Here is an 18,792-nt window from a genome sequence, read left to right as displayed (position 1 = left end):
AAAAGGAATGAAGTACTGATACGTGCTACAGAATGGATGAACCTCAAAAACATTATGCCAGGGGCTTCCCTGGTGGCGCAGTGGTTGAGAATCTGCCTGCCAATGCAGGGGACACGGGTTCGAGCCCTGGTCCGGGAAGATCCCACATGCCACGGAGCAACTAAGCCTGTGCGCCACAACTACTGAGCCTGCGCTCTAGAGCCCGTGAGCCACAACTACTGAGCTCACGTGCCGCAACTACTGAAGCCCGCGCGCCTAGAGCCCGTGCTCCACAACAAGAGAAGCCATCGCAGTGAGAAGCCCGTGCACCACAACGAAGAGTAGCCCCCGCTCGCCGCAAATCGAGAAAGCCAGTGAGCAGCAGCGAAGACCCAATACGGCCAAAAATAATTTATTTTTAAAAAAAGTTATGCTAAGTGAAAGAAACCAGACTTTTGTGGCCACATATTGTATGATTCATTTATATGAAATGTCCAAAATAAGTAAATCCATAAAAACGGAAAACAAATTGGTGGCTGCCAGGGGCTGGGAGGAGGGGGGATGAGAACTGACTACTTAACAAGTACAGGGCTTTCTTTGAGGCAGATGAAAACGTTTGGGAACTAGACAGGGGTAGTGGTTACACAACACTGTGAATGTACTAAAGGCCACTGAATTGTGCACTTTAAAACAGTTAATTCCGTGTTATGTAAATTTTACCTCAATTTTAGAAAGAAAAACAAAACTAGAAAAATTCATCTACTCTATTGGAGGTTGGGAGAGTGGTTACTGCTTGGGAGAGGCACAGGGGCTTCTGGGGACGGACTGACTCTATTTCCTGCCCCGGACACAGGTTTGGGGGTAAGCTTATAATCCAGGCACTTATCTGTGGTGCTTTATATATCGATAACAAGCTAAGAAAAAAAAGAAACCTCGAAGGAACAATATCCTCACAACAATCCCACTTTACAAGTGAGGAAACTGAGGCACAAAGAGGTTTCATCACCTGCCTGAGGCTCACAGCTGTTGACTGGGAGAGCTGGGATTGGAATCCAGGTTTGCTCTGTCCAGAGTCCACGTTCTTGACCACTACGCTGTCTGCCTCTAAACTGGCAGACGGGGCCTGGCCTGGTGGGGCCTGGGAGAGAGCATGCTGAGGCTGTGTCAGAAAGGACACCCGCACATGGCATAAGGGACCCATTGCTTGAGTGGACCTTGCTGAGCAAGAGGCAGCATGTGAGCCAGGAGCTGTCTCAGGAGTTGGAGCCTGAACCTCAGCACCACCACCTCCTTGCTGAGACCTCAGGCAAGTCAGTCTTCCTGCCGAGCTTCAGCTTCCTAGTCTGCGAGACGGTGCCCACCTGACGGGGCAGTAATGGAAATGCAACAAAACTGGGTCTGCCTAGAGCAGAGCCCCAGGTCCGGCAGAGTGAGCACACAGTAAGCCGGAGCTGCTGTTATTTCAACCACCAGGGGTGGGGTGGGGTGGGGTGGGGTGGGGTAGCGGGGGTGTCCAAACAGCTGCAGGGCCCACTTTGCCTTACCCACCTCTGCCAGCTGCTGCTCAGAATGACAGGCACTGGAGAGACCCAGGAGTGACACGCACGCATGTGTGTAGCTATGGTACAAACCCAAGGCAGGTGGTCATCTCAGCAGCTTGTCTGGGTCCATGCAGGTAAGTGGAGACACTGAAGGTCTAGGAGGGGCTGAGATCCACTTAATGCCATCAGCATTAATGCCAGAGACAAAGCCCTGCCCCGGCCACAGTTCTCGGGCCACCTTCAGGGCTCTGCCAACCCAGCCTGGCGAGCCACGGGCCACGGAAACTCAGGAGCCTGAGACCCTGGCACACCCTAACACACTCGCACTATCCACACACACAATCCCAAACGTTCATTCAACAGTTACCAAGTGCCTACTGCATGCCAAGCACTTTTCTAGGGCACTGGGGACATCTCAGTGAACAAGCCAGATAAAATCCCTGCCCTCATGAAGCTGGCAATCTCAGAGGCCTGGGTTGTTGACCCATTTCACAGATGTGAAACCAAGGTTCAGAGAGATGACATAGCTTACCCAGTCACACTGAGAGGAAGTGGCAGAGCCAGGGTTGACACCTGCCGAGGTTCAGAAAGCTCCATCAACAGCCCCAAACTCAGGGCCCAATCTGGGTGGGTAGGCCAAGGTGTCCTGAGTACCACCCTGCCTGGAAAGGGCAGCAGGAAAGGATTCTCCCCCGCTCAGTGTGATGGGGGAGGCCTGGCCTGGGGAGCCACCTCCGTCCCTCATCACTGCTCCCTGTCTGCGGGCTGGGACAGGGCAGGATGGGCGGGCACCTCTCCCAGTTTCTACAGGGCCAGCCCCACCAGCCTCCTCGCCCCCTTTAAACATGCCTGGCCCACTCCCCTCTGTGGACTCATGGGCTGCCCCCTTCACCCTTGCCCCAGTTAACTGTGGGGCTCACTCCCCCGCGTCCCTTCAGATCTTTATTCAAACCCCCTTTCTCAGTGAGGTCCTCACTGACCACCCCATTTGGGACAGCCCCCCTCACACCCCTCCTCCTGCTCACACCTGTCTACTCAGGTGCCATGGGCTCTCCCCCCCAATGTAAGACATCGACAAAAGGATGGGGACTTTTGGCTCATCTGGTTCACTGCTGTGTCTCCAGCACCTAGAACAGTGCCTGGAACACAGGAGCTGCTCAACAGATGTCTGCTGAGTGAATGAAAGCGCACAGAGCGGCTACCCCCAGGCCTGGCGTCCCCCTCCACAGGGGAAGGTCTGCGGAAGCCAGGACAGTCTGCCTCCTTCGCTCCTGGGCGCCTGGACAAGCTGACTCTCAGCATGTGCCTCTTCCTAGCTGCCCCTGCACACAGCAGCGTGGGCGTTAAGTGTGCTGGTTCTGGGGCAGGGGCCTGGGGCCTAAGGGTCTAGTCTCTTAGTCTCTTCCCTGTAAATGACTGCATTTCTCAGCTGCCCACCAGCACAAGCAGACCGGGTCATGCGCCGGCTCACAACATCCTGGGCTTCTGAACGCCTGGAGAGTTAAAGCCCTTTCCATGGAGTCGAGGGCCGACGGTCTGATGCTGCATCACCGCTCTGCCCACCTCCTCCAGCTCGCCCTCGCTCGCTCTGCGCCAGCCACACTGGTCACCTCTCCGGTCCAGACACAGTCCCACCTTTGTCCTTGCTGTCTCATTCCCTGCAACACCCTTGCCTGTCTATCCGTGTGGCTCGCTCCCTCACCTCCTCCAGGCCTCTGTTCACTGTCCCCTCCTCAGAGCCGCTTCCACTGAACCCCATCTTTCTCCAGCCCGTTCTCCCTCACAGCTCCTATTTTTCACAACAGCACTTACCACCTGACATTATGTCTGTTTATCTGTTTATTGTTTGTCCCCCCCGCCCCAATGGATTGCAAACTCCACGAGGGCACCACAGTGTCCTCGGAGCCTGGGGTGGCCAGCCCGGCATACCACACACTTCGTGAGTATTTGCTGAATGAATAAATGCTGAATATCATCTCACTGTGTTACTTCAGTTAAGTGACTGACCCTCTCTGAGCCTCAGTTTCTTCATTTATAAAATGGGGCTACAAACAGGATCACTAATGCAGAGGCAGAACTTGAGGCGTGGCCTGGAGGCTCATGCAGGAGGTCCAGCTAGGCCTGGAGGCTCAGGTCCAGGCACAGCCACAGTCCCTCTGTCCAGACTACTTTCAAAGATCCCATGAAATGGGCTGGTAAGGAGCTACTGGCCAGGGGCAGGGAGGTAGGCAGACAGGGCTTGGAATGCTGGCTCCTCAGGTGGTAAAGACCCTGTACCTCTGCCTCTCAGGGCACAGCTGCCAGGAGAGCCAGGGCGGAAAGGGGAGACACGCAATCCCGTGGGCAAAAGCAGCCCCTTACCGCGCTTGTGGAGCCAGCCTTCTTTGACGACAGACACCTCGTTCATGGTGGCAGCGTGACAGGCTGTCACCTAGCTCGGGACAGCTCAGGGCAGCAGGACATGCAGGAGGTGCGGTGGACAGAGCACAATCTGCAAGACAAGAGAGGAGCCTGTCAGAGTGGGAGGGGGATTGGGCCTCAGCGCCTTCCCTCGGGACAGCCCTCCTCTGAGGCCCCTCGGGCTGCTCTGACAGGGTGGAGCCAGGGCGGGTGGGGCGAGACCTGCCCTGGGGCCCAGGCTGAGAGGGAAGAGGTGGCCATGTCCCCAGGGAGCCCAGTCTTTGGGGGAAAGGACACGAGCTTGCCCTCAGAGCCCACTCTGGAAGGAGCACAGCTCCCTGGCCTGTGCCCGGACACTCAGGACACTCGTGCTGAGCAGAGGCAGCCCCTCCACCCACCGTCACTCCTGGCGGGGCGGGGTGGGGCGGGAGGCAGGCGAGGAGCTGCAGCTCCGCCCCCTGCGTCACTCCCATGCCCCAGTGCTGAGGTCACCTGGGCTGAATCAGACAGCCCTGGGCACCTGAGGGAGTGCTCAAAGCCACCAGTGCTTGCCTGCCAGCCCCAAACACACACGCACACGCACACACTCCCTCTCTCGCTAGCTCTCACTCACTCACTCTCTCCTTTCCAAACCAAGGAGCCACCAACCTGCCACCTTTAGCAAACCGAGTACCCCACCCCACCCCGGCACCAGGCCACCTCATATCACTCCCACAGCCTCAGTTCCCTCCTTGTCCCCTTGTCCCCACCAGATGACAGAGGAAAGGAAGGGCTCAGTGCTCCGGATCTTCAACAAGAAAGGAACCTACTGCTTGTACACTTATCTGGGGCCCAGGAGCCAGTCCTGGGGGCTTGACCGAGGCCCTGGTCCCCTCCCAGAGACCTCTGCTTCCGTCCTCAGGGACCAGCAGCCAACAGACTGACGGACGCCGAGGCCGCTGCTTCGTCTCAGGTTCCCGGGGCAGAGGGGAGAAATGGGGGAAGGCAGCCACCAGCTGGGCCCCTACCTGGAGCCACAGGCCTGGACAGGGGCCATGGAGCTCAAGGCGCCTTTCGCCTTTCCTGGCCTGGGGTTATTTGCGGACAGCAGGTCAGGAGCTACGGTGGCCCCCAGAGAAGTGGCAGCTGGCTCTGGGGACACCGTGGGCATCAGCTTTCTCTCGTGCCCCAGGGGAGCTGGTGGGTTGGACACACTGCTGCCTGGCATGTGACGGTGGCAGGCTGCCCGGGCCCCAGGCTGAGGGAAGGGAGGTAAGTGGGAGGAAGCCGGAGGAAGACAAGATGGACAGTGACAGGGAAGTAAACAGCGGGGGAGAAATCACGTTCTGGACTCTGAGCTGCAAAGACAGGGTCCAGCAGGGGCTCCGTCCCCCAGCAGGTATGGCTGGCACCTCCGGGGCTCACACCCACAGACTGAACACACCCAGGACCGCCAGATCTTCGCTCCCAAACATCCACCAATCTGTGCTTCAGTCTCAATGGGACCAGGGTTTCCACCCCAGCCTCCCTACAACGCGGCTCAGGTCCAACGCTGTCCTCTCCCACGAGGACTCACCCCACCTCTTCCCCAGCCTCCCATCCTCCCATCTGTCTCCCTCAGCACCTAGAGGGACCCTCAAATCTGACCCGTGGCTTCCCCGGGGCCTCGGGAAAGAGCCAGGCTCCTCAGCTTGGGATTCCAGGCCCCTCAGGCCCTGGCCTCTGCTGCTTCCCACCCCTGCTCCGCCCGTTGTCCTCTCTGCCCTGTCCACCGGCTTCCTGATCCTCTCCTGCCCCGCCTCCCCTCCCCACCTCCCCTCCCACCCTGGCTTTCTCCCTGGGTTCCCAGCCTGTGCTCTCAACCCCTGTACTCCATCCTAAATCTGACCCTGTCCCTCTCTGTTCAAAACCCTTCCATGGCTCCCCAGTGTGCTCAGAACACAGAACAAGGTCCTTTCCACCACAAGAAGGCCCGGCATAAGCAGAAAGGCACCTAGAAAGCTCTCAAGAAAGGCTAAAGACCGTGACAATGATTACCACACCAGCCACGACCCTCCTCGCCGACCCTCACTCTCTGCCAGGCTTCTGGCACTCAGGTCCTCCCTCTGGCCTCCATCCCAACACCTTCTGTGAGTTCCCCCTCTTCCTTAAGGTCTCAGCTGAACCAACGCCTCCTCCAGGAAGCCTTCCTGACCTCAGAGGCTGGACTGGGTCCTCTGCATGCACCTCCTGGTCAACTCTCCCCACACCTCTAAACACTAATTCAGCGCACCAGCCCGGTGTCTGGCTCTCTGTTGAATGCACAATGAATGAACCCAAGTCTCCCCAAAAGATCCCCAGCCCAGGACCGGACACAGCCTCAGAAACAATTCCAGAATCTATTCACGCCACCAATCTTTTTCTGAGCATGTCCTAAGCTCCAGACTCTGTCCTGGGTTCCAGAGACAGAGAGTCACTAAGACACAGCCCCTGCCTTCAGGAAGCTCACATTCCAGTGGGGGAGGCAGACAGTACACAGGTCACAACGTCAGGTGGCAGCAAAGAAAAATGAACAGGGGAAAGGAGGGCAGGGAATGGGTGCTGTGTTAGCCACGCTGTATGAGGGACAGGTGAGCCAACGTGTAGGGAGCAAATTTCAGGCCGGGGAAGAGCAAGTGCAAAGCCCCTGAGGAAGCTTGGGAAGGAGCTTGGGGAATGTGGCTGGCACAGGGTAAGGAGCCGGGGCAGGGAGCACACTTGGGGCCTGGAGGCAGGCGTGGTGGGGAGTTAGGGAATTCCTCTCCAACACGGGGGCCAACACTGCACCTTCCCCTGGTACGAGCTCAGCTCAGAATAGGGCTGGGTTCCCAAACAGGGCTGGGATGGAGAACCCAGAGTCCAAAGGAAGGGTGGATGTGTAAAGGACAGGGGCCTCGTGTCCAATCTCAGCTCTCCCCTCCCCTCCCCTCCCCTCCCCACCCTCCCCAACCCAGCAACTTCACCTCTCGGAGCCTCCGTGGTTCAGCAGCACCAGGGCTGTCAGCAGCATTAAAGCACCCACTGTGTGCAGAGGCTCGGCCCACTGCCTGGCCCCCAGTGAACACCCAAACACGTGGCTGATCAGAGAGAGGTGAAGGCAGCCGGGTGTGGCCGAGAGTGGTCAGGGTTGCAGAGTCCAGGAGCCAATGCCAGCTGGGTGGCCTTGAGCGTGAGGGCGCTCCTCCAGAGCCTCTCCTGATCACTCCCAACCACCCCACCAGAGGGCCATGACCATGCCCAGGGCAGGGCAGAGGCTGAGAGAGGGGAACTGTTTACTTTGGGTCTCCCAGCTGAGGAGTGGTGGAGGCCCTGGCTGCTGCTCGGCACACCAGAGCCACTTTTTACATTCTCACTGCAGCGGCTAAAAAGCCAGCAAGCAGCAGCTCGGGCGAGGGTGGGGGAGGAACTGAAAGATCCCCTGCATCCTGCCTGGATGCTGCCCATCCTCCCACTGAGGGTGGCACGTCAGCTGAGGTATCTGTGACGCAGTCCTGCAGTGATGAAACACCATCACCACAGCCAAGAAGATGGCCTGCTCCCTGGGGAGCTCCCGATGGAGGACACCCAGACCTGCCTCTGGAAGCCAGGCATCAGCACAGCAGGGGAGTGTCTGCATGGCCCCACCCCACCCACTGCTCCGTAGGGTGTCTGGGCTTCAATCGCTGAGGGTCTGCGCAGGAGCTACAGCTGTCAGTTAGAGGTGAGCCACCTGGGAGGCAAGGTGAAAAGAGCAAGGGCACCTCAAAGGAGAGGACACTCACACAATGAAGGAACGCGCACCATTTCATTAGTTATGGGGAAATGCAAATTGAAACCACCCACCAGGATGGCTAAAATTTTAAAAACTGACAACTCCAAGCGTTGTCAAAAATGTAAAGGAATCGGTACTGCTGGGAGTATAAAATGGTTCAACCACTATGGAAAACTGTTTGGCAATAACAATTAAAACTCAATTAAAAACTACCCCATGAACCAGCAATTCCACAGCCCTCTAACAGAAATGAGTGCCTTTGTTTACCAAATGACATGTACTAGAATGTTCACAGCAGCAACATTCACAGTAACCTCAAAACTAGAAACAGACCAGGTATCCACCCACAGGAGAATGGATAAACAAACTAAGGTAAATTCATAGAGCACAACACCACACAGGGACCGAACTACTGATACCTACAACAGGGATGAAGCGTAACAACTTTACACGGAGTGAAAGAAGCCAGACGCCAAATGACATATCAAGTATGAGTCCATGGACAGCAAGTTCAGAACAGGCAACATGACACCATTTGTTTCTCACTTGTAAAACTGTGCAGAAGATCAAGGAAGCAAATAACCAAAAGTCAGGAGAGTTGTTACATTTGGGAGTAACAGAGGAGGGAGGTTTCTGGGAGCTGACAATGTTCTATTGTGATTACAGAGAATCACAGCTTTACAGTTATTTGTTATACTGTACTGTATAAAATACGTTGAACATATTTTTCTGTATTTTATGATGAAGTCACAATAAAAAACAACCTGGGTTTGGGAGCCCAGAAGATATAGGGGAGCTAAAATCGGGCCTCCTGGCTTCTGGGGCTCCCCCCAACCCCAAGGCTGGCTTGCCTGGATTTTTCACCTCAGGGCCAGTCACCAATGAATAAGGAAGAGGAATCTGGGGTTCGCAGGCTCTGGATTTCAGCCCCAGGCTTTGCTGCTTCTTGGCTGTACAGCTGCAAGCGACACCCTCATGGGCCTTAGTGCTCCCATCTGTACAATGATCTGGCCGGAGGAGGGACGTGCACCCCGGAGGGGCAAGGCTGCAGTGTTGGTGAGTATGTTTAACACAGAAGAAAGCTGAAAGGGAATGAAAATCACCATCCACAGTGGTCAGCTCTGAGCAGGGAAAGGAGAGGTAACTGGAGATGGGTCCCTAAGGGGCAAGGGCAAGGTCTGACGTTTTAAATGTCTGCTAAGTACATGGATGTCACTGACTCATTCTAGCGTATGTCTTAAACACTCTAGTAAATTTCTTTTTTTTAATTTTAGGACTTTTATTTTGGATCTTAGTTCCCCCACCATGGATTGAACCTGTCCCCCCTGCATTGGAAGCACAGAGTCTTCACCACTAGACCGACAGGGAAGTCCCTAATTTTAGGACTTTTTATTTCTGTCTGCCTCGGAGGTCTTATTTCTCAATGGTTTCCAAACTGTAGCTCTCTCAGAAGCTTCATCTCACCTTGCTGGAGTCACGTCCATTAGAGGTGATTTACAGGATGACACAGGGCCACGGGGAGACAGGCCCTCAGATGACTGCCTCGTCCTATCTGGCAGCCTTGGGAAGGGACTGGGTCCTGGAAAGGGTCCTTCCAAACCTCTTTTCTCATCTGTAAAATTAAGGTCACAGTGGCTCCTGCTACTAGAGGGACCGTGTGGCCTAGGTGGGCGGCTCTAGTGCTCCTGTCCTCGCCCCTCCTACAATCTGGGACCCTGTGACCACCTGAGTCAGAGGAAACCCTCTCCTCTGCTCAACCCCTCCCAAGCCCCCATTTCACCCAGAGTAAAAGAAGCCAAAGTCCTTTCAGGAGCCCAGGACCCTATTCTGCATCATCCCCCGCTTCACCTCTCTGAACCCTCCATGGCACCGGTGCCTCCAACACACCTGGACCCCCCTACCTTGGGGCCCTTGCACATGCTGCCCCCTCAGTCAGAAGTGTCTTCTCCAAGTATCCGTGGGGCCCTGCCCCACTTTCTTCAGCCTCAGCTCACATGTCTCTTTCTTCGTGAAGCCTCCATACCCTCCGTGGTCAAGAGGACCTCCCGTGATCTTTCATGAAGGTAAAGCGCTCATCATCACCGCCTCGACTGTACATATTTACTTGTTTACAAGCTTACTGTCGACCTCTCTCCACTGTGATGTCAGCACGGTAAGGGCAGGGGCTCTGGCCTGCTTGGGCACTGCAGAACCCGATCCTCACGTTCACATCCTCAGAACCTTGCACAGTGCTAGGTCCACAGTGGGCACCTAATGACTATCTGTGGAATGAACATGGGTAAGAGTGAAGCTCTGTGCCCAGAACACGTTCAAAGTAAGTTAAATTCCTTTCCTTGCCCCTTATCAAGTCCTTTTTCTCTCGCCCCCTCTCCCTGACCTGCTTTCCATGCCAGACAGCACAGATGGGATAAGGAGGCAGAGGGGGAGGCAGAGGCTCTGCATCTCCTGCAGCTGCAGACAATGGGGTGGGGCTCCGTCCTGCCACCCTGACCCCCCAGGAGCCTCTGTCGCCTGCTCTGTAATCTGCGCCGCACCTACAAGTCCCAGGAGGACTTGCTCAGGAGAGAAATTCAAAGACAATACGAACCTGTGGTTCGACAGGCAGTGTCTGCCGGTGGGAATGTGGGAGGAAAGGCGCACAGGGCAAGCGAAATAACTCCCTCATTCACCACCCGCAGCTCTGTGAACTGGACCCGTGTTTTGTGCGGGCACTTCAGCAAAACTGATAAAGTGGAAAATGCACATGTCCTTGGAGCAATTTCTCTTGCAGAAAACACTTATGCAGGTGCACACAGGTTCTCAGGCAGGGTTACTCAACCTCGGTACTAGTGACGTTTAGATGATTCTGGTCATGGGGCTGCTCTGCCAACTGTAAGAGGTTTTAGCAGCATTCCTGGTCTCTACTCGCTAAAACCAACAGCTCAACCTCCCTCGGAGTTCTGACCATCAAAAACGTCTTCGGCCATGACCAAATGTCCCTTGGGGGCAAAGCCATCCCCTTGGTGAGAACTGCTGTTCTGAGAATACTGTTGCTGGAATAGTGAAACCCAGGAAGCAACCTAAATGCCCACAACACGGGTCTGGTATCGTCACAACGGTTAATATGATGCCGGTATGAAAGAGCCAATGCCTACGCAGCACCTGGCACACGCCAGGCACACCTAAGTGCTTTGTACATGAGAATTCAACTCTCGCAGAAACCCTATGCGGCAGGCACTCTTTAGCTGAGGGTTTTTGTTTTTTTTTTCCATCTCCTTCTATAATTATATTTAAACTTTTTCTTTTTCTTTTTCATTTTTTTGGCTGCGCCACACAGATTGCAGGATCTTGGTTCCCCAACCAGGGATTGAACCAAGGCCTCAGGCAGTGAAAGCAGAGTCCTAACCACTGGACTGCCAGGGAATTCCCAAGGCACTCTTATTATCATCTCCATTTTTATGAAGATACTAAGTCACAGGGGTGAAATAACTTGCCCCATCACCTGATCAAGAAGTATGGAGCTGGGCTGCGACCACACGGGCCCAAGTGGCCTGTGGAGTTAAGGCACACCTGGATTCACGCCCCTGCCCGTCAACTTTATAGCCTCCCCAAGTCTCAGTTTTCTCTGCAATGCAATGGGGATGACAGCAGTGCCTCCATCACAGGCTCATGTGTGGGAAGAGCCCAGCAAAGCACCCAACCCTCGGTGAAGGTCCACCCACCAGAGAGAACATGATGCAGGCGTGCCATGCACAAGAACCAACCTCAACATGACATGCTGACACTGCCTGTCGGCGTTCAGTGTGCTCACGGCACAGGACAACATGGACCTGATCCCTTTCTGAAGCACAAACGTGTATGCGCCACATCACCTCAATTCTGATGCGCTTATTTTTTCACAGGCTGACAACACTGAGATTGACGTGCGTCTCATCTGCAGCATCCTTTTCAGCAAAGTGGTCATGTGACCAACAGCGGATCTCCCAGGGAACGGCGTCTTCCACGGGAGGGCACGAGGTATGTGTTAAACGTCACGTGCAGAGAAGGAACTGCGCCAAAGAGCCAACAGAGGCAGAATAACGGGAGCAGGAGTGAAGGTGACCTCGGGAACCAAATGCATTTCAACCTCAGCTCCGCCACTTGCTGTGTGACGTTGGGCAAATCACTTCCCCTTTCTCCACCACGGTTTCCTCATCCGAAGGTTAGAGATAACAATGGAGCAAAGGTCCAAGGCTGCTGTGAGGATTAAATGAATTTATCCACATAAAGGCCTTCAAACAGAGCCCAATACGATGACTGCTCAACACCTATCAGGTGTTAGCATTTCCCCAGCAGGTGGAGACATGGGGACCATCACTTCCTACATGACACGCTTCTGTAATGTGAATTTTTACCTATACTGCCTCTTTGGTAAGAAGGCAGTATTGAAGACACTTTTTCTTCTCCTGAGCACTACATGCTCCCCACAACTGCCCCATCTGTCTACTTGGAGCAGGTAAGACTGGAGGCAGGCTGAAGACGTGGGTGGGCTGCAAACAATACTGGGACAAGAATAAGCACCAGAACAGACTTCCTTCTCCTCCCTGCCACCAGCCCCACACTGCCCTGCTCTGCCCGCCTTTCAGCACCCACAGAAATCATGTCAAATGTTTGAGTCTGCCTGGCCACAGACCCGTAACACTCGAGAGCACCATGTCGCAGTTAGAGGGACCCTCCAAAAACAGCTCTGCTCTGGGATCACATCACAGGCCCTTATGGAGGCCACAAAGGCCCACTTGAGGTGGCCCCTGCCTGTTCTCCAGCCTCATTGGTAAGCATGCTCTCCCTGCCCCTCCACTGTCCCCTTAACTCTTTGCTCACTCTCTCTCCCTCACCCCAGGGCCTTTGCACATGCTAGTCGCCCACCCATCTTCACCTGCCAAATCCCTGTTTCCTCAGGGAAACCTGCCCTGACTGCCCCCTGCCTCACGACTCGCAGACCTTCAGAGCTCAGCTTTCCTGTCCCCTCACAGCACTTACCACCTCTACCGTGCTCAGTCACTCGTAAAATTAATTATCCGGGTAATGGCACCTCCCACACCAGACTCAGAGTTCCACAAGGCAGAGACAGGGCCTGTCCTGGTCTGCACTGTGTCCCCAGCCCCACCCAGCCAGGGCCAGGCCCAGAGCTTTCATCAATTCAGGGTGGGGGTGGCAAACAGAACCACAGCTTCTGAGCTCAGAGTTCTGCCAAGTGGAGGGGAAACAAAAAAACCTGCATTCACTCATTCCACAAATATGGCACCCATGCTGTGTCAGCACTGCTCTGGTCACCAGAGAGTCAGCAGTGACCAAAACAGAACTCCCTGTCCTGGAAGAATTTATGGGGTGGGGGGCGGTTGGACAGGCATTAAAACAAATAATTTAAATAAACAGATAAGTTACACAGTACACCAGAATGACAAATGTTATGGAGAAAAGAAGTATATAGAGGACTAGGTGTGTGGGAAGCGGGCAAGGGTTTCCAATTTTATAAACGGTGGTCAGAGCAGGGCTCACTGAGACAGTGAAATCTGAGCACAAACCTGAAAGAGATGAGGCAGCCACTTGGAGACCTGGGGGAGAATGGTCCAGGCCAAGAAAGAACAGCGCCAAGGTGTGGCCTGCGTGAGACACAGGAGGTGGCGGAGGGGAGCGAGGCATGTGTGGCTACAGAGGAAGCCAGGGACCTGGCTGGGCAGGGCCTGGGAGGCCACTATAAGGGCTGTGGCTAGGATTCCCTGGAGGTCCAGTGGTTAGAACTCGGCACTCTCACTGCCAGGGCCCGGGTCCCTGGTCGGGGAACTAAGATCCTGCAAGCCTCGCGGTGCAGCCAAAACAAAAAACAAAAACAAAAACAAAAAACAACCAACAAAGGGCTGTGGCTATTTCTTGGAGAGAGATGGCAAGTGTCAGCTTGAAGAGGGTGCAATGTATGGAATCCCCTGGCCCCAGTGAGGCAGGAGCTGTATCCCAGCCTTCTCCTCCAGGAATTGTGCCCAGAAGAAGCCCTATGCACTGGCCTGACACTCCCACCACCTGGCTCACTTGGGGACCACAAGGACCCATACTTCACAGATGGGGAAAACTGAGGACAGGAAGGCTGGACAGCTAGGACACAGCTGAGGAGACTGAATCACGGCGTCCCAGCCTGAGCCTCTTCCACCTCCCTCTACCCTCACTCTCAAGAAACCGAGCCCCTCCCACACCCCAGCCAGCCCTCTCTTACCATCCTCGATGCCCTGCAGAAGAACAGGGCCACCCTGCCACACACACACACACACACACACACACACACACACACACACACACACACACATACTCACTCACTCACTCACACGGCCCCTCCCGTCTGGCTGAGGGGTTCTTCCCTCACAGGAGCGGCTCTGCACCGCCATCCTCTGCCTGCCTCCCCAGCCGAGCCCTGAGGCAGGGCCTGGTGGCGTGAGTCCCCACGTCATCCCTAGGGCACCTTGGAACAAACAGGCAGGATCCTCACCAGGGCTAATATTTACTGAGCGCTCACAACGTGCCAGGCCTGGATTCATATTAATAATCCTCACAGCCACCTTGTGAGGTAGATATTATTACTATCCCCATTCTTTGGAAGAGGAAACAGAGACCTAGAGAGAATAAATTGTGTGTCCAAGACCATAACAGCGGGTGAGTGCAGGACATGGCTGATCTAGACAACAGAATTTTCTGTAATGATGGAAATGTGGCTACTGGGGCTAGTCCAACTAAAGAACTAAATTTTCACTTTAATTTTAATTACTTAAAATTTAAATAGCCACACATGTTTAGTGGCTAGCATATTGGAGGTATAGCTCTATAGAACCTCTCTTAATGAGGCACCAGGAGCCGAAGGCAGGGGCGGGGGTGAGGGCAAGCCAAGTACTATGGATGCTCACAGGCCCAGGGCTGGATCGTCCCCTGCAGGAGACGCTCCCACGCTACACCATCACTCCCGAGCCACGACCCTGACCTGCTCACCCCAGGGAGCTGGAACAGGGCTCCGAGGCCCAAACCCATACCTGGAGTCCTGCTGGACTCAAATCCCGACTTCCACTTCCAGGCTGCAAGGGACGCTTCTCTGAACGTCAGCATCCTCGGTCTATAAAATCTGATCTTAATACCAACCAGACCAAGCATTTATTATGTTATTTCAAAAGATGACTTTTTTGACAACCCAGGGTCGTCGTGGGGACCCAATGAAACGTGCTTCCAGCACAGTTGGGGGTGAGGCCGGAGCTTTGGAAGACAGGAAGCAATTACACAAAGGTGAACTCCAAAGTCAAGGGCCAGCCTGAGCCTCAGTTAGCCAGAGCTATGGAAGTGGCATCTATGTTAATACTGTCAGTAGCTGGTTAAAAGGAATCAGCCAGATGATTCATGACATGCCCATATTAACTTTTTAAAAAATATCATATAAATGAAAACACACAGCTAGAAAGAAAGCAGGTAACTCGCAGACACCACCCCAAAACACATGCTCAACACCCTCACCAGCCACCCCCCACCTAGGTCTCTGGACACCAGTTTGAGAAGCACGGCCCTAGGGGACCCCAGACCTGCCCGAACAACCTGGGTTCCGCCACCCTCCACTCCCTCCCTCTCCCCCAGCTCCACCACAGTGGCCTACTCTCAGTATCACCACCACATCAAGGTACCTCCCACCTCAGGGCCTTTACCCAGACTCTACCCTTCCTGGCCCATTCCTGAATGCCTCACCTCAGGAGACTTCCCCAACGCCCCCCGCCCGCCCCCCCCATGGCCAGCTTAGATCTCTGTTCCCTTCCTCAGAGCACCAGTAAGGCAAACATTACCTCTCTGCGGCTTCCTCTAGACTAGGTGTTGCTCCCTGGTGTCCAGAACTACACATGGCACAAAGTAGGTACTCAGTAAATTATCTGGTGAGAGAATGGAATATACAAATGACCAGAAACAGCCAAAGCTGGCTCCAGAGGCCATTCAGGAATCAGTGCCTTCCACCCTCATCCCTTCCCCCTGGCCTCTGGGGAAGGATGGAGCTGGCCAAGGTCAGGGCCCCACGGGCATGAGAGGCAGCCGCAACCCCTCTCCCAAACAGCCATCAAGTGGATCTAACTCACTCATTTCCAGGACAACTGAGGCTTTCCTTGTGCCAGCTCTGTCTAGAAGAAGAGAAAGCAAAAAAGAACAGAAATAACAATCCCAGAAACAGTAGCCATGGCATTGGTCAGAGGCAGAAGAGCCAGTCTTAAAAAGGCAGACTTGACCCCAGATAGAGCTGGGTTCAAATTTCATGTCTGTCACCTATTAAAACTTTAACTTTGGGTAAATCCAATGAACTCCCGGGCCTTCATCTGGGGAGAAGAGCTGCACCGAGCTCCCAGGTCGTGGTGGGAAGCAGGCATGTACAGCCCTGGAGCAGTGCCTGGCACAGAGAGCCCACCGTGCCAGCTCTCAGCAAAACACGGGCATTCTGTGTAGTGCTCTGCACCTCAATTTCCTCTCCACAAAATGGGGTGACTGCTGCCTACCTCACGGTCTGCCATGTGTCTGAAAGAGCATGCATGGAGTGCTCACAGCGTCTGGCCAAGCCCCTGCTCAGCGACGGGCGTGATGAATATTCCCGTCCGGTGCCCTCTCCAGTGGGAACCTCAGCTAAGCGGCCTGCCACTGCTTCCCTGCCAACCAATAAGCCTGAGCTGGCCACATCCAGAGCCCCTTCTCTGCTCTCAGGTGCCCAGCCTGACAACCTGCAGCAACAGCAGCTCAGATCCACTGAGCACCTTCTTTGGAGGCCCCGTGCCACGTACTTTCTGACACGTTAGCTCCCTGAATCCTCCCTACAGCCCCTCTCGGCAGGGATGTGCCGTCAGCTGAGCAAAATGCATCTCCAAGGGATGAAATCAGGCCCCCACCGTTGCATGGCAACCAAGACAGGAGCCAGGAGCAGGGTTCACACTCAGGTGGGCTGCTCCCAGCCCGGACCACTACACAGATGATGAACACCTTGAAACCAGGCTGCAAAGGCCTGGGGAGGGGGCAAAGGAGCGGCAGCCACCCCAGCCCGTTTGGAAAGGGCCCACAAGGTGGCAAGCCAAGGCAGCCTTGGATTTCTGGCCTCACCCTTGGAAACAACATCTGCGGAAGAGCTTCCTGGGCAGGACAGCTGGGCCTGAGGAACTTCCTGCAGGAACCTCCGACATGTAGTCTCTCCTCGGCCAGCCCTGGCTTGCTGCCCCCTGTTCCCGCACCCAGGACAGCCGGGACCTGACGTGGGTGCCGAGTTGGCAGCAGGTCCTGCCCCCGAGGGGCCAGGCTGAGCTCCCACTCCACCACCCCTCCCACCCCTGCTCCCTCCCTTCCTCCCTCCCTCCTTCCCTCCTGGTCTGCTCCCAGGGCTGTCTCCCCAAGCTGGGCCTCCTGCTGCTTGGCTGGCTGTCCAGAAGAGCCTGCCACGGAACCACCCCACCGTGCAGCCCAGAGGCCTGGTGCTTGAGAGCCTTCCACTGAGAGCTCTTGGGAAGTTGAAGAGGGGCCCAGGGAGGGGTGTCCCTGGGTCCCCCAGAGGCTTGGAGATCAACTGAGAAAAATACTCCTTTCCATCCCCCCCATCCCAAGGGATTTCTGGAGGCCCAAGGATGCATCCTCTGAGGGGCTCTGCTCCTTCCAGGAAGACACTCCAGACTGAGCCTGGGAAAATCAACAGCCAGGCTCCTGCTTACTGCGCTAAGCCTTAAGTTCCAGGTTCAGGTGTGGGATTAGAAGTCCATGGTTACCAAGCACCTTCCTGGGCTGGGGGGACTCTGGAGCCACTCTGCCCAAATACAAAGCCTGTCAGCGTTGGGGGACCCTGCACAGATTACCGAGGCTCTCCAGGCCTCATTTCTTACCCCTGGGAGGTGGGAACCACAGCTGATTCCTCCTCGGTCTGAGGGGTTTTCACTCAAGTCTCCCATGGCTCTTCACTGCACACCAGTCCTACCAACAGGCCACCTCCCCAGGGAGGCCCTCCCTGATCATTCCAGCTAAAACATAACGTCCCCACTCTCTCTTTCCCCTGACCCTCATTCATTTTGCCTTTGAAACGTTCATCACAACCTGATGTCCTATTATTCGTTTGTTTGCTGGGTACTTGCCTCCAGGAGAAGGCAGGCCCATAAGGCCCAGTCTTCCAAGTTCTAGAGCAGCGCCAGGAACGTTGCAGGCCCTCAGGCCATAAGCTGAGTGGAAGGCAGAATCAGCAGGTACAGTTTTTAGCAGGTATTACTGTTGTTCCGTGCTGTTATCTGATATTAGCTGTTTGGTTGGGGAAGGGTGGGCAGAAAATCAGCCCCCTGAGCCTCCGCCATCTGTCCCTAAAGGGAAAAGCCATGGGCCCTGGGAAACACGGTGTGAAAACCACAGAGGAGGGAGGCAACCAACAAGGCCTTCGCTCTTTCTACGGCAGAGATTCTACTCAAGGGGGAAGTGGGAGGCATGTGAAACTCCCTGACCGGCTCTAAAATCTACCCCCACGCCAGGCAGAAGCCTGAGAACCCCTCATATGGTAAAAGGCATCTTCTAAAACCCTAAATCTGACCAACTGCTCTTCAAGATGGTCTACAAGGCTCTGAGTGACCCTGCCTGCCCTCAGCTGCACCTCACCTCACCCTGCAGGGCCACACGGGCCTCTGCGCAGCCTGTCCCTGCACCTCACTGAGCTCAGTCCTCCCTGCAATTTTTGCACTGTGGTTCCCCCCACACCCCAAGGCTGTTCCTTCTCCTCAGGTCACCTTGTCAATCTGAGATCAGCTCAGAGGCCTTGCTGACAGCCCATCGCACCTGATTTTAATTGCCAAGCACCTCCCTTTAACCTGCCCCTTGTTTATTCAGCAGGTTTAGGGTTTGCCTCCCTCAGCTCCACGGGGGTAGGGCCTTTGTTGAGTGCCCCGCTGTATCCCCAGCACCTGAAGCAATGCCAGACACAGAACAGGTGTTCAATAAATGGTGGCGGATGAATGAAAACCTTTCCTCAGCTCTGCAATGCCTTCGGGATCAAAGCCACACTTCCTGCCCAGGCCCACGAGGCTGTGAGAGGCCTGGCCCCTGACTCCCATAAGCACTGCTGCTACCCTCCCTGTTGGAGACCACCCTTCT

The 18,792-nt window shown here is 55.0% G+C and overlaps 1 protein-coding gene and 1 pseudogene across 3 annotated transcripts in view; one reads left to right on the top strand and one right to left on the bottom strand.

Annotated features, from left to right (window-relative positions):
• Positions 1-18,792, bottom strand: part of AKT2 (AKT serine/threonine kinase 2) — a 51,928-nt gene that overhangs the window by 28,511 nt on the left and 4,625 nt on the right. Inside the window, exons 1-3 of one of the 3 annotated variants that reach the window (XM_089902828.1) lie at positions 15,777-15,801; positions 15,492-15,575; positions 3,882-4,011 (exon numbers count right to left, since the gene is read on the bottom strand). In XM_089902828.1, coding sequence (XP_089758954.1) covers positions 3,882-3,927 — 46 coding nt within the window. In that variant the 5' untranslated portion in view covers positions 3,928-4,011; positions 15,492-15,575; positions 15,777-15,801. Of the gene's footprint in view, positions 1-3,881; positions 4,012-14,699; positions 14,719-15,491; positions 15,576-15,776; positions 15,802-18,792 lie in introns of those variants that run through there. The other 2 variants (XM_089902829.1, XM_089902827.1) reach the window with 2 other exon arrangements.
• LOC149744600 (uncharacterized) lies at positions 11,991-13,915 on the top strand (annotated as a pseudogene).

This window comes from Delphinapterus leucas, chromosome 20 (assembly GCF_059928025.1).
Source record: "Delphinapterus leucas isolate spDelLeu-1000000601 "Yukka" chromosome 20, BTC_Dleu_Yukka2, whole genome shotgun sequence".
NCBI classification, from domain to species: Eukaryota; Metazoa; Chordata; class Mammalia; order Artiodactyla; family Monodontidae; genus Delphinapterus; species Delphinapterus leucas.
The sequence above is the reverse complement of the archived record's forward strand: the minus strand, read 5'-3'. Positions and strand labels throughout refer to the sequence as shown.